Consider the following 17061-nt stretch of genomic DNA (forward strand, 5'->3'; position numbering starts at 1 on the left):
AAATCATTTCTTGCTGATCTTTTTCAGATTTCTTCAAAGATTCACTTTGTACAAGGGACGTTGTCTCTCTCTCTTTACGTTAGCAGGGTCTTTTCTCTTTCTGTAGGCCACCTTCCTCCCCTTTGTCCTCCAAGATGATGAGTAGGAGCGTAACTTTCGCACATCTACCTTCACCGAGAGTCCGATCCAAGAATGAACCTTCTTATAGTTCTAGTCACCTCAGGGCCTTCACTTCCCATTGTTAATGTGGTTCGTGGAAAGGGTTACTCCACCCACAGGAAGGAATTGTGGGTGCCGGGAGGCGGACGGAGTCTCGTTCCTCCTTTTTGTCGGCTAACAGGTCCGTGAGACCTGCCCACGTCAAGATGGCGGTTCTGAAGGGTTACGCGTTCCACGTTTTTAGGCGAGTGGAGGAAGTGGATGGGTCCGACGATAGAGCGGCGGTGACGATACTCGAATAAAAGACATAGCCAACAGATAATAACAACAACAAAAATTTATTTAAGCTAACGATATAATTACAGAAGAGGCGCGCGACGGTCGCCTCTTTTCGGATCCACGGAGGGAGAGTTTACATAAATTCGGGTCATACCTCGTGATCCGGGTCGGTCCTCCTGGTCAACGTTTTCCGTGGATTTCGGGTGTTTCCCTCGATATTGCGCGCACACACAGTCAAAGTGACAGAACGTAACCGGCCCCTCTTCCCTCGTCGCCCTTTTATCCTCTTGGTCACGTTATTCAGTTTCACCAACCAGCCTTTTCCGACTGTTGTTCCTCCTGATTCATATTTTCTCCGTAGGAACCAAGCAATAAAATAATTTTATTATTAACGGCTTGGTTCCGGCGGGTTCGAATTTTCACAGAATGTTAATAGAAAATTCGAGAAAAAACAAAAGGAAGAAGAAAGAAAACTTAAAACTAAACTTATATCTAATATAATGGAACCTTGTTTAATGAGCACCTCGCACAACTAGTATTTCACATAACGAGCAAACAAATTGTAAAAATTTGCCCGCTTAATAAGCGATGTTTCGCATAATGAGTGATGAGGAGAGGGAAAAAGGGAAAATCCCGAATTGTGCGCATGCAGCATGTTCCATCAGTCTGTGTTTAGCACTCCTTCCTCTAGCATCTTACAAGATGCTAGAGGAAACTTGTCTCTTGTGTTCACACACATTACTTATAAACATCAACAACCATAGCCGTTATATAATAAACACGCCAAACGATATGCCAAATTCTTGGGTCATTAAATTTAATGACTGATTCCAAATTAAATTTTAGAAATGTCTGAATTAAAAATTAACTATTTATAATTATCTAAATTTAATACGAGATGGAAACATAATTGCCTACCTCTAGTCAAATTAATTAATTTCTAATATTTAATTATAGCCTTTACATAACCCAAGAATTTGGCATATCGTTTGGAGTGTTTATCAAACACATTTTTTTTTTTTTGTTTCTGCAAATCAAATTCTCATTCCAGGATGGTTCATTCTGCACTAGAAGAAAAGATGATGATAATTCACGCTCCTTAATGTATATTGTACAATTTTTTTTTTTGAATAAGCGTTATACATAAAACATTTGAGCATTTTTCGGCGTGGAACGCATTATCGTATTTTACATTAATTTCTATGGGAAAATTGTTTCGCTTAACCAGTGTTTCGCATTACGAGTAAGATTTGGAACGAATTATGCTCGTTAAGCGAGGTTCCACTGTATAAACATTAATATGGCGTATTGCCACAATATTTATATTAAAAATAACTTTTATATTATTAATTATTATAAAATAGCAAAAAGCTTAATTTGAGGGTAAAAATGAATTTTATAAAGAAAATAAATAAATAAATAAAATTGTAAATTCTAATAACGAGTAAAATATTAAGCCCGACTCCACTTGCGATATGACACATGACCCACCCTCGATCTTTAACCACCAAAATAATCGCATTAATAGCATCAATCCGCCTAATAAACAAACCGTCCTTCAAAATTTCAGAAATTTTGCCAAAAAAATACAGGAGATATTAAACATCAAATTGAGTGAACAAAATCGTCCACTCATCCACACACATACACTAACATGTATAAAAAAAATTAAAAAAAAAAAAAAACCTAATTTCTGCATTTCTCGACATTTTAAGGTTCTCTCAGTCCAAAATGTAAAAATCTTGGGGGTTAATTCTTAACTGGGCCACTGTTATGTATAACAGCCGGAAAAGTAAAAGGCATACTATGACGTATATCGTTAGTGTGAGATCTAATGAATCTGTAGAACTCCTTTTTCAACCGTGTAAAGTTACAACCTCATTACAAGCCTGTGCTCCGATTTGTGTTTATATTTGTTTACCGATAAAAATACATATTTTAATATCAATTTGCATTTTTTTTTTCAAAGGCATAGCCTCAAATAAAACGTCATTTCTGTAAATTAAGATTGTGTGTTTGTTGGTTTGTAACGATGAATTGTGAACACACATTTTTTGTATTCTTCAATATATTTTTACTATATAAATTCTCGTTAGCCATTTTTAGTATTTTTTCAACTAGGCTTCTTGCTATATTTCTGGGAAGAAGTGAAAGTGATGTGACTGGTATTTACTGATTGTTCGATAGAACAATAAAATTGATGATATAAAAATAGAAAACAATATGCAACTATAGTAAAAGTATGTGATGATGAATGTTAACGTTTCCAAGCATGTTATAACTTACAAAGAGCTCTTTAGACATGAAAAGTAGAGAGAATTGAATAGCATTAACAACTCCTCCAGGGAATCTTGTCACTTCGGATAAGAGAGTAGTCCTAATAAGAGAGCTTAACTAACGCGGCGATTCCGAGATTGCTCTCTCTAAGCGAACTCAACTGTACTATACAAATAACTTCCAGTCGATTTTTAAAATATTTTTCGTGCAATATATATCATAAGTTTAAGTTACAAATTTTATCGATTTTACCTTATTTAAGTCAATAAATCAGTTCTTTATACTTGACATAAATCGAAAAATTGTTTAAGTTGGTTATTTCAAGGATTTTAAAATATTTCAACGTTGCACAAATTCTCGTTTATTCAACTCGTTTGTGTCGAATACAGTGGGTGATTGGTTAACGAACACTTTCGCGAAAGATTTTTATGTTCGGACAACGAACACTTCACAGAACAAACACAAGAAGAAGCGACGTAAAATAACGAATACCGATTGGTCTTTCCTTGTCTTCAGACAACAATTCGAAACTTTTTGGAGCGCGGGAGACGTCGACGCCTAACCCGGGGACCTATTCCGAGCTCTTCCGATAACTCAACGAGAGCGATACACGGGACATTCGATAAGTCACCTTACCGAAAGGCAGTTAACGAACCTTAGACAAATCACTATTCTGTGTTCCACGTTAAGTGAGTTTCGCTACGGGTAATCGGCCGAGATGCGTCTGTGTTCCATGCTATCGATAGCTGTTACGTTTTAACCAATCACAGATTAGTTAACATTGTATTTTTGTCATGTGACTGCAACCCGCCGTTTTCTAAGCAAAGCACGTAGACGGCCGGATGGCCGAGCGGTCAAGGTGGCAGCCTACCGCTCTGGGGGACCTGGGATCGAATCCGAACGGGTCAAATAATCCCCAGGAATTTTTCGGGAGGTGGTCCGTTCGGATATGATGGGCCCCGTCCCTCACCACTCGGTCGCCCCATTGTGGGCCTGGCCGAACCCATAATGGGCCTACTAAAAGAGGCCCTCTTAGTGCCCACAGGGAGGAAAGAGTTAAAAAAAAAAGCGAAGCACGTGGTTTTAGTATTGTGATTACCAGCGCTAGTCAAATAATTTTGTGTTAAATTGTCATCAAAGAAGGGACAACAAAGCCAACGAACTACAACTTGTCAGTTCGAAATATTAGTTAAAATACTTCGGTTCTAGCTGGGGCCGGATTTAGGCATTTCAGGCCCAAAGCCGAACTCTGTGTGAGGCTCTTTACCAACCCTTTACAATTCTAGAAGTCAATCATATAAAAAAGAGAATTAACATAACCATATTAATTTTAATAATAAATGTTTTGTTGTTAAAAAGTATTTGCAACATATTATAAAATAAAGTACAATTTACAGAAGGAAACACAAAAACTTTCGTTTGTCATTTTGGCCGCGTTTCTTTATGCAGCGAGAGTGCAGCGAAATGACGTCACGAGCAGTGTTGGCCAATTAGAAACTAGTTTCAGTGTGTTCGCTGTAAAGCGTTTCTCGAGCGCTGCATAAAGAAACGCGACCTTTTTGATCGCTAAAAGCTACTAAAAGCTAAGAAAAGCTACCGATAAAAACCAAATAAATTTTGTAGTAAAAAGAAGAAATCACTAGAAATGTAACATAAACAATATTGGCAATTAATGTAATTAAATACTACAAAAAATAAAAAGTATAGTATAGTTTGTTGATTTGTAAAAACAAAAATAATAATAATTTATATCAAAATTCGATTTTTTGTAGAAAGTTTTGAGCTCCCTTCAAACTCGTGGCCCTAATTTTCTCTCTCTCCAATTGCTGGTGAAGTAATATCATGCTTACACCTAAAGCGGCCATGTTCTTTTTACTTTCGTTACGTTCCTAACGGCAGCTCGTGAGTGATCGATAACAAAAGCTTAGTTATCGCACTTGGCTATCGGAACCAAAAACGAAACGTACGGCTGGGAATAGCATTTTCACAGTTGATTAAACGCGAATCACGTGGCTTCGATAGAAACTGGTTTTTATCGTATTCGTTAGCTTAACGATACTACTCAGAATAGGTCCCCCGATCGGATAGTATTACTCCGAACTTTGAAACTTTCCCTTGTAATTCCAGCCTTTTATTTTTCTGACAGAAACAATTCTTTTATAGGATTCGCGAGACTGTCGGTTTTTATTTTCGAAAGATGAGAATATAATAATAAAGGTAGAAAGTAGGCAGAAGATGTCTAATGTTGCTGGGAGTTATGGATTGAACATGTTTACAGTAGGCCGCAGTTTAATCTTATCTAAGAAAGATACTGTATAATCAAGAAGACTCGAACATCTAAAGGAGTAACAAAAATCACATCTGAGAAATAAAGAACATTGAAGTGCTCATAATGGAACCTTAAACTGATCTAACAACAGAAGAACGCCAAGAACTCTTGAATGAAAAACATCAAGAAACTCGGCGAGATATGTTTTCTTCTGAGAAAGAGGATTAATGCCGACATTTGTTATTAAAAATCTCTTGAAGAATTAGGAGGATGTCAGAACAACGATTTTAGAATGGCATCCAAACCAGGTTGAGGTTAATAGGCTTTGGGATCTCTACAATTACAATGCTATTAATTACTTCTGAAAAATCCTGAAGAAGAGAGAAAAGCAATCGACATTAGACAGATTCTTTAACCCCCACAAACGAAAAAAACATGACATATACACAATCTTGTATTTTTATTAATGTATTTCTATTATTACATATAAATAAACGTAGTATATATGTTACAGTCAAAATCCGTTTTTAGTTAGAACGCGTTTTAACTAGTTTATACTGGATATCTTTGTTAAAGCCCGTTTTGCCTAGTTAAAACTAGTTTTAACTCAAATTTATTTTTGACTAGCAGTAAATTCTAGTTTTAACTAGAATTTACTGCTAGTCAAAGCAGTAAATTCTAGTAGTAAATTCTAGTAGTAGGTTTAGCAGTAAATTAACTAGACAAAACGGGTTTTGTCTAGTTAATTTGTACATGTTTTGATTTTAGATAATTTTAGATAATTTTAGCTACATAAATATGTTTGGGGGAAATAAAGTTATGTATAGTGATTCGGGGGAAGATGCCTAACATTATGGTTATAAAGGAAATTATAGCGATAATTTGGGTTTTGGAGGCCTCTAACGAAAATATCATATTCTTGAGCATGTTTTTCAAATAAAACTTTGGAGTATATGAAAAATAATCGCATATTGTGTTTGCAATGACAACTTTTTTACTGTCTGGCATTTTAGGCATCTCACCCTAAGTATCCGGGTGAGATGCCAAATGCCATTAGGGTAAGATAACAAATATAATTGCATAAAATTAATTTTCGAATATCTTAACCAAATTTAATTTATTGCATATGTAGTACAAAGTACTTCATAGTAAGTATAACAGCACAGTATACCTGGTAAGTATTGTTAAGTTTCCGCCCGTTCTAATATGCTCTATAGCTAGCTGAAAGCTTTTTTCAGTCCAAAAACCTTTTTGAAAAGTCCTTATATAATTTCTATGCATATCCTGCAATAAAACGAAAACAAAAATTTATTAAAAATAGGCATGTTACCCCATGAAAAGTTTGGCATCTTTTCCATTTGTCAGGGTAAGATGCCTACGTTATACGTATTCTAGCATGTCTGATTGGGATCGGCGGTAGCTCACAATGGAAACTTTAGAACCTTAAGTACATCACACATTAATTCCGCAATTTTTAATAAATTCTATTTTAACTTTTAGTTTTAAAATGATTCTAGAAACATTTCACAACAAAAACTTCGTTCTTATCTTGCTTTTATTCTTCCCGGATGTAGAAAATGAGGTAACGGCAGCCAACTACAGCTTTCCGCACTCAATATTGGCCCAACGATTCATCATACAAACACGACAATATCTGACGTCACCGTTTGAAAATATCAAAAAGTAGGCATCTTCCCCCGCTTACCATCTTACCCTAAATCACTCTATATGTTACAGTCAAAACCAGTTTTTAGTTAGGATGCGTTTTAACTAGTTTATACTGGACTATACTTTGTTAAAACCCGTTTTGTCTAGTTAAAACTAGAATTTACTGCTAGTCAAAAATGAATTTGAGTTAAAACTAGTTATAACTAGACAAAACGGGTTTTAACAAAGACATCCAGTATAAACTAGTTTCAACTAGTTAAAACGCGTTCTAACTAAAAACGTGTTTTGACTGTAACATATATATATGTAATAATATGTAAGAAAGTGTATGGTTTTTTTTATTTTTTAGGGTCTCCAAAACGAATTAATCAAATTCTCATAAAAACCTATGGTAAATCGATAATCGGTTAACGAACAATTCGGATAGCGAACAAAGTCTTGGAACAGATTATGTTCGTTAACTGATCACCCACTGTATAACTCCGGGTAAATTACGTCCCCGCATTAAGTCAACGCTTTACTAATTTTTATACAGAATTAATTAGTTACAAGGCTCTGGAGTCTCTATTCTTTAGTAGTTTTTCTCTGCTGAGTATATTCCAACATTAATACAAGGTTTCAAAATTTCCAATAGAAATACTTTTGAAAACTTGTAAAATATTCTGCTGGGTTTAATGATAATAGTTTGATTTCTTGATTAACTTGATTGAAACAGATTGATTTAAAAGCAATTTCTATTTAAAAGTAAGCTTTTTAATTAAGAAATCAATCTATTAGAAAATCTTGCTTAGTTCGTATATCACATTGTAGTGACAATTAAAAATATATATTTATTTTAAAATCCCAGTTAGAACTATAGGTCTTATTTCATTAATTAAAAAGGGCTTATTTCAAAAAACTACAACCACTTTCTTTTCACTATCCCGGTTCTGTTATTTATAAGAGAGGGGAAACTATAGCGATCCGTCAAAAAATTATCTCCAAGATTTTTACATTTTTGGACTTGGGACTTGAAACCTCGGGTAATGCTAAAAAAATTCAGGTGTAATTTCTGTTTGTATGGATATGTGTGCGTGTGTGGCACGATTTTGTTTACCATGTTTGAAGCTTAATAACTCCTGTGCTTTTTGTCGAAAATTTCTGAAATTTTGTAGGAAGGTTTGTTTATTAGGGGATTGAGGCTATTGAGTTTTGATGCGTAATTAACGGTCGAGGGGTGGGTGTTAAAGGGTAAAAGGGTTTCTCCAGTAGGGTCGGACTTAATGACGATTTTACTCATTATTTGTATTTACAATTTTTTATAAAACCCATCGTTACTCTCAAAATTAAGCTTTTTGCCATTTTATAATAGTTAAAAAAATAAATTATTTTTTATTAAAATGTGATAACAGATGGTGCTACCAAATGTTGATGGGAAAGTTAAGCAACTTGTTGCTGGATTTTTTTAAAATATAAGTTTCATAATATTAATATTTTTTTCTCCTAAACTACTATTTGTTTATTAAAATTCTGCTTTTTTTATCATTAAAATTTCTACTTGCAATTGAAACTTTAACTAACTATAAAGTTAGTTAATTTTTAATTTGTAAACTTTACAAGAAACGTTACAAATTACTCCTTTAGAAAGTATTCTTAGGCAAACCATACTTAATGTCTGTCACAATTTTTTTTTAATCCAGGTTTCTGTTAGTAAGTAGGAAAGAGTGAATAAGTGCTTTTTTGATCAAACTTCTAAAAAAAAAAATATTAATTTTATAAGAAATAGAAATTATGAGACTGCGTGATCCTAATTGATACGATAAAGTTGGCTGGAAATTAGGAATTCTTCACAGGTTTATTTTAGTAAGGTGACCAACTATACTCATTTACTGAGTTTTGTACTCTTTTTTCGCAAACCGTACTCTTTTCAAATCCTGTACTCTAAAAGTACTAATTTGTGTAATTTTATACTCATTTGTATTTCTAAAACATTTTTTTAGATTATTTTATTTCAATTTTATTAATTAAATATTTAAAATTATTTTGACAGTGATTTGAATTTCACGCGCGCATATTGCTTGCCGTTTCCGGCACGTCAGAGGACAGGGCAAACACCAGACACGAGTTTGACAGTGATTTGAATTTCGTGCGCACATATGGCTGCCGTTTCCGGCACAATTGAGAGGCCGTATTATGTACTGTACCTGGAGAGATAGATAGATACTACAGACCTCTTTTTCTAACAACGTCAAAATTACATTTGTGAAAAGAGATGGATATATCTATCTCTCCAATATTTGTGTACGTAATCCCCAGGCTGATCTTTGATGTGCAGTATGTACGGCATGCTTGACAGTCTTGACGCATGCGTAGTATGTACGGCAAAGTGTACTCTTTTTGAACAAAAAATAGTTGGACACCTTAATTTTAGAAAATTTTTCCATTAGTATATTACGGATTCGGATCTGGTTTACATAATCAAAGAATTACCATTAGTTGTTTAATTAAATATTTTATTAAACTATCGTCGGTTCGATTTAGTGGAAAAGTAACGAAGAAATTATTTTTGAAAAGCTATTTTTACCGTTCTCTCAGCATCTGAGCAAAACATATTCGTTAGATGAGACTATATTTTGGAATAAATTCTAAATAGACCGGAATGCGTTTTTTAAACATTTATTTGCGATTTCATAAGGATGCGAAACGAACTTCCGTTAAGACCAGGAAGATCACAGCCGACCTTTCTCTGAAATATCCGACACCCACGAGTAGAAGTGGGGTAGGTCCTCACGGGTCGATAAATTCATCCTGGTTCCGAGAGATTAGTAAAAGTATCGAACGGGATGAGTCAAATTACCAGTTTCTACGAACTGGTCAAAGCCGTAAAACAAAATAACGGGTTGGTATATTAATTAATCGAATATTTTCTAATAAATATCAATATATTTGGTTGTCACTTTTTTCTTTACTATACATACATATAAATATATATATGTTGTTTTTTTACAGCATCGATTCCCTGAGTGAACAAGAGATAGAAGTGAGTCTTTTTGAAATAATTTTCTCTTATTGTATTTGTAAATTATTATCGAATAATTGTAAAATTAAATTGAACGCGCCAAAAGTATCTCTCAACTAAATTTTACCGTTGACCTGTTTATTTATTTTTTTATTTATTTGCCTTAATAAAATTAAATCTACTCGTTGTACTTTAATTTGGCATCGACGCGTTTCGAAAAAAAAAAATTAAAATTTAATATAGCCTATTTTGTTAGGTACAGAAATAGCCGTATGATTTTTGTTTTCTCGTGAAACAATTAATATTTTGTCGAATGAAAATTAAAACATTTTTGTATAAAGGTCCAAATCTATTGACATTCAGTAGAACGACGTCAGGATTAGGCAAATTTCATTACGATATCGTTTGCATTGTTAAAATTTCTTTTTCGGTTTTTTCTTGTAAAGTGTTGTAGTATAAAATTGGCCTCTCTTTTTGTTCGTAGAGAAAATTATTAATTTTTTTTACGTTTCCTAATCGAAAAACGATCGTCAGAAACTTCATTATAAAATTAGTATTTTTAATACAATTATATGTCGAATTAAGAAAGTGTAAAAAGTGGATTAGGATAATTATTTAAATAATTCTTGGCTTTTACCAAACGAATTTCGTCGCACGTCGATCAAAAGATTTGATTTCATCCTCTGACATTCCGTGTTCTTTTTCTTGTAATCGTAGAGTTCTGGAGAAATATTCGATCGAAATAATTTTTATAAGTGAAAGTCAGTTTCAATAAACGTTCTTTGACGTTGCGCATTTTTAAAACGTTCGACCGCTGCAAATATCTGACAAAATTTTCTATATTCTAATATAGTATTTCTTTTCCGTAATTTCAATACGGTGTTATGTCTTCTTCGAAATAACTTTGATTAACGGATAAAGTGCTAATTTGACAGTCGATATATTTTGGTTTATAATTTTATGATCGGAGTGTTTTAGTGTTAAGTGACTAAGTGGCAAATCCAACATTTTATTACTTTTTAAACTGTAGAGTCTAACTTAGATGGGGATTTATTTAAAGGTGGCAGCTTTTCCGTAATCTGCGTTACGTCTGTTAGCTTTCTCGATGTTTTCCTTAGCTTAAGGCAGCATTTCTCAACCTGGGGATCGCGGTGTTATTAAAGGGATGGGTCGCGACCTCCAGCACATACACATCAAGTTGGAACTTGTAAATTGCTCATGTATATACACGTCATACATGCATGTTCATACCCGTCGCTATAAATGCAGCGACATAAAATAATAGGAATAGCTGTATTACATTTTTATACTGTCGGTATTTTCTTAATGTATAAAATTAGTGCAATGTGATTATATAATATTTTAAAAAATTCATATTTATAATTACAGTCAAAATTCAATTAGTAATAGTAAGGCTTACTGTTAGTATTATTATTATTTGGGTGGAGATCGCAAAATATTAATTTTATTCATATTTACTCTTTGGAGGGTGGCGGAGCTGAGAAGGTTGAGAATCCCTGCACTAGCCCATTCTCAGCATTCCATCTTGGTCCAGCAGAACACTAGATATTGGTATTAACTGAGTAGAGTAGTACATCTCCAACACTCAAATAATAATATAATATTCAATTAAAATATTTATTTAGAGAACATAATATTAATTTAATAATATCTATTTTTTATTTTTGCAGGCAAAATTTAATAGTTTATCTTTAGCTTTCAAAACAGATAAATTTACTTTGTCTAAAAGATTAGAATTGCATCAAAGACAAAGAGATATTGCTGAAAAAAATGTTGAGACTGAGTTGAATGCATTGAAAACATTGCTTTCTGTAAGTAATTGTAAATTTAATGTTTAAATTTTATTATTTAAATTTTAATTAAATTACAGTTTATTTATATTGATTATAAAGTTTTAATGTCCTATATAATTATAAATTAAGGAATTAGGTCATCATTGTTATGAAGGAGAATCAAAAGAATTAATTTCCAAAATGCAAAATCATATTGATATCATTGAACAGTCAACTTCCAGAATATCTTGTCGTTCAGAAATTTTTGGAGCTGTACAACAGGTAATATCTAATAATGGTTTTTATAATATATATGATACTTAAAAAGAATTTTTAATTACAAAAAATAGTAAAAAATATTTCAATGACACTTTTAGTTTAAAACAAAATGTTAAAAGCAAAACATTACCTTCTGAGTATTTTTCATCTTCAAGATTTGTTGAATAGTAAAGTTCCAGACATCATCTTGCAAAACAAAATTTCTACTTTATATAAATTTGAATATATGTAAAATATAACAATATTCCAATAGCATTAATGCTGAATGGAATGCAAAAAAAAACACACACACACACACACACACAACATGTGTATATAAAAAAATTAATTTTTTTAAAAAAAGGCACTGTGTGCTACATAAAGCCACATATATAGTATTTTATGTGACTTTATGTAGATGGGAGAAAAATTTATTTATTTATGCACGACATAACTTTATACAGGTTCACTCAGGATGCCAACCCTAGGATGGTTGCTCTGGCAGTAACTTTAAACCTGATTGTTGGCAAAACAATTACAAAATTAATAAATGACCATAACACACCAAATTGCAATAATACTAATCCACACAATCAACAAGAATAATCATTACAAAAATAAAATTCTTATATCTAACCCCTAATACTAAACTTACACTAATATGGAAAAATGAAGATAGGGGTGAGAAGTAGTAAAGATGACAGACAGGACAGAATAAAGATACCCAGGTCATATGAACATCCTTCAGTCCTTGTCATGAGTAGCCATATGGAACTTCTTGCATCATTTAACACTTTCTTCTTTTTATCCTATATTTTCTGAGGATTTTGATAACCAATCTGTTGGTCACTTATTTGAAACTTGCAACTGGTCAAGTTAATACAAATCCAACACATTAACATTGACCCAGGAATTTCAAAGATTACCTCTCAAAGTTATGACTTCACCCATCTACTTGGGTATCAAACAATTTCATACACCTGCCCTCAATTCATCCTCTCTGAGTACCTTCTCAAAAGTTACTCTTCTTCACTTCATATGCCTTCAGATAACCTCTCACTCATTATATTGGTTATTCTGGAAAGTGGCTGTCATCCCCAAGAAGGAAAAATTAAGATTAGAAAGTTCTAGAAGGTTTGTTCTTAATTTTCCCATTCTTTGTTTTCTTGTTCTAGAAAGAACAAAGAATGGGAAAATTAAGAACAAAAAGGTAAAAACAGACATATGGCACACACCCACAATGATAACTGAATATATATATGTTGATGCGTAAAATTTGTATAAACCAGATATGTATGGTACCAAATATTTTTTGTGGGTTGCAGATTTTTGTTTTGAACACATTTTAGTTCTTTTCCTTTTTTTTTTAAGCTACAACAGATAAATGTCACTTGGTTATGTTCATATTTTATAGTAAAATCACTTACATATATAAAGAAATTTTGTTACTAGGCTTAATCCAAATTAATTCCAACTGAAGATAGGAGTACAGTATTTGAATGAAAGAATTGGGAACTGTTTTATTGCAAAAAGTTCTTGTTGTTTCCAAGAACTTGTACTAGGTATTCAAATGAGCTCACACAATGGCAAATAAGCCAATTCTGGTTGTTATGTCAAACAAACAGTAGTGTCTTGCATCAGAAATTCTAATCTCATGACAGTTATTCTGTGATCTGATTTCATGAAGAAATTTAATACTCTAATTAATCATTACATCAATCTCTAATTACCAACATGTTAATCAATTTTTTTTCAAATACTTGGAACTAATTAGTTACTAACTATTTCATACAAGTCAAATTGTGCTACTCAAAGTCAAAGATCTCCATCTCCATAAAAATTTAACATGTTGTGAACTTGTCATCATACTGAATACTGAATTAGTATTCTTTCTTGATCCTATAATTATTAAAGAACATATTTTCACATGAAATATTGGGCAGTGTCAATGAAAAATACTAATTTGGCATGATGACAAGTTCACCACATGATTTTAAATTTTTTGGAGATAAAACCTTTTGTCTTTGGACAGTAGGATTGGTGTCATCTTCTTTTTTACTGTTTACATGAATTACATTCATTGCTTGTTCTAAAGAACTTGATTCAGGGAAACTAATCTAATTCTTGAAAGCTCTTGATTCTTAAAAGTATTCAATTCTGTCCCTGGTTAATTCCATTAATGACTTATATTAACAAAAATGTGTCTGTTGTGTTTCTTTTACAAAGTGGGCAAAAAGTCCATAAAAGTTTTAAGCATTCCTAAAATATGAAAGAATTATCAGAATGAAATGCAGTTTGCATGGTAGGTATTGTCAGCATGGAGGTGTTTTTGTTGATGGGAAAAAATAAGTTCCAAAAGTCACTGCTAGGTAGCATTCTTCTATTTTCTACGAATGTTTAAAGTTTTTTACAGACTTTTTGCCCACCCTGTAGTTATTTTTAAAATATGCACCAGCACAGAACAGTAATTTTAAGTTAACAAATCATTCTTGGAATATAGTTTGTTGTTTATGCTCTGCAATGACTAATACTTAGAAAGGCAGCTTTACTTATTTGTCTACAAATGGAATCTTAATTCTTAAGATATATAATATATTACATAATATAAAATATACCATATATATATATATATATATATATATACACAACACACACACTGACAAGAAAAAACTTGCAGCATGCTGAGAATGTTTGTGTTTGTTTACTCAAGATCACACCTATGTACAGTACATGACCATTACTTGCGTGCAGAGTCAGCCCAAGAGGTTTTGGCACACTAGGCAGACTTCAATCTTTGCACTCTTTGCTTTTACTTATTAAATGCCTTGTGCATTGAGTCATCTGCACATCTACATGCAATAGCTCTGGATGTATACATAATATGTCTAATTAAAATAATTGACAAATATTTTTCTTTAACTGATGCTGGCTGTGGCACTCCTAAATTTTTCAGCCCTAGGTGACTGCTTAGTATGCCTATAGCTCAGGCTGATCTTGCTTGCAAGAATGCAGAAACTACTCCCAATCACTAGTGCACTCTAGAGCATGGATGGGCAACCTTTTTCTATGTAAGGGCCATATTTTAAAACTTTTGAACTGACGCAGGCCGCATACAAGAGAAAAGAGAAAAAAGATGTCTGTAAATCACAATTATTTTTTCATATATAATTATAAATTAGCATATGTGTACTTAATTTAGCTTCTGGAACTGATGTAAATGTAATATATCAGAAATATTTGGTTAAATATTCGTCACTGCTACTTTTAAATTAGTTTTGATGTGTCTGTTAGCCGGTTTCTTGTTTTAATTTTTACTAAATTCATTGCGGAAAAACTATTCACATACATAAGTTGTAGAAAATAACATTTGAATTTTTGCTGCATACTTCCTTAAGCTGGGAAATTGATATATTTATTCGCATTTTATGCCACGTGGGTCGCAAAAAATATTAATGCAGCCCAGAGCCTCCGGTTGATTATCCCTGCTCTAGAATATCATTTCATCCTCAAAGTGATCCTCTCACAACACTACTGGAGTTGTTCATGCTAGTGTAAATGGAAGTCTGGTCAGAAACTCGTTCCCATAGTCCTGCTGCAACTAAATGATTTACAATGGTTTGTATTGATACTCCTGGTTCCACTTTTGCTCTGATATGTACAGTACTGCAGATGCTGTGAAGTCTCCTCCAACTGTTCTTACAATGCATTGATTTTGGTATGCATTTGTAGTATATGGCAACCTAGAACCTTGAATATTATTAATTGAATATTCCCACACATGTAATCAAGTTACATGTGTGGGAATATTCAATTAACCACAAGTTGACAATATCAAAACATCACATCAACATGCATAAATCTTCCAATATGCCCACCCAGCCTCTCAAATGTGTATGATACTCTCCCTCTCAAACAGATATAATTGCACAAAAGGCGCATATGCACTTGTCCTGGCATGACAACTGCTTGTATTTCACTATTACACAAAAGTTACACCATGTTAAATCTTCTTGTACCGTGTGTCAATGATATGCACAGATAGCACAATGATTTGAGTGGTACAATATCACATGATGACCAATAGCCTTGATAATTAAATCAGAAATTCTATCACTTGTCAACATGAAGAAATTGTATCCATGCCTATATTTACATTTTTCAGTGTTGTGATTTTTTTCCTGTCTGTTTCACATTCAATTTTGAAAACAGTTCTAATCTTTTATAAAATATGATACTTCAACTACACACTTTCACCTTAGAAATAATAAGGAATAAATAAGTTTATAAGATCTGATAGTTTTTGCAGAATATGGAATCATTCTCCTGCAATAAACTTTATGCTGTAAAAAATTTGTTTCTCTTTATAGAAAACAATTGTAAAAGAGAAAAGGATACATTATAAAAAGAAGAAGAAAAAAATAAAAAAACAGTTTTTGCACAACACATACTAGAATTTGCAACCTAAACCTAGAATTTGCAAACTAAAATTTGGAAGATTTTTTCCTGGCATAGTAATCAATGGATGCATGAATTTAGTAAGTCAATCAACAAATGCCCCAAATTTCTGATTGGTAAAGAGCAAGCAAAAACAGAGAGACAATTACCTGGAGAATGAATACATTCATTGATTAATCTTATTTTGACTCCTGATTGTGATTTTACTACATACTCGTATTAAGGAGGTTGCTCAAAATAGAAACCTTTTAATAATGTTCTAAACAGGAAATCAATTCTTACCGTGTATTCATAACACTGACAAACAAACAAATTAATTGAGAAACCAAATTGTTTTCAAACTTAACTGCTTATAAAATTATAGAGGTACTTCTGAACACAAGTTTCAAGTTTAATTTGAGAAATTAATCGTTTTATAAATTGATTACCATATATATTTATTATTTAATGAATTTTTTTTTTGTTGAACTGAATTCTTATTCAATTGATCTCATCAAATTCACTCAATATAAAAAATCATTGCATGATGTCTTTTTCATAAATTTGTATAACATTTATTCTTTCAAAATTGAAGTAAACTAGACTCTTGCTAATCTGCCCTGCCCATTCCTAGCACAGGGAGGTTCTGGATTATATGGATATATAGGCCTAAAGACAATGAATGGCAGTTTATCATCTTTCAGTACTGATTCTTTTTGAAGGCAGCCAGGCAGGCAAATAATATGGTGCATTGTCATGCAATACTGTACACAGAAATGAATCCAGAGTAGAGAATAAAATAGGATGTGTGATATGTCCAACATTTTCATGGAGAAAGAGTTATACAGTATAGGCAATCACACTGGAGGGATGCTGGATAGCCAGATTATCGAGAACCAGATGAGCAAGAGTGTACTGTTTATTAG

At 32.7% G+C, this 17061-nt stretch overlaps 1 protein-coding gene across 1 annotated transcript in view; it reads left to right on the forward strand.

Moving 5' to 3' along the window:
* Positions 1 to 17061, forward strand: part of LOC136972759 (inositol 1,4,5-triphosphate receptor associated 2-like) — a 180433-nt gene that overhangs the window by 143749 nt on the left and 19623 nt on the right. Inside the window, exons 20-22 of the mRNA XM_067267386.1 lie at positions 9641 to 9671; positions 11342 to 11482; positions 11594 to 11725. Of these exons, the coding sequence (XP_067123487.1) occupies positions 9641 to 9671; positions 11342 to 11482; positions 11594 to 11725 (304 nt within the window). The remainder of the gene's footprint in view (positions 1 to 9640; positions 9672 to 11341; positions 11483 to 11593; positions 11726 to 17061) is intronic.

Source organism: Centruroides vittatus, unplaced genomic scaffold, assembly GCF_030686945.1.
Source record: "Centruroides vittatus isolate TY-2023 unplaced genomic scaffold, ASM3068694v2 contig_301, whole genome shotgun sequence".
NCBI lineage: Eukaryota > Metazoa > Arthropoda > Arachnida > Scorpiones > Buthidae > Centruroides > Centruroides vittatus.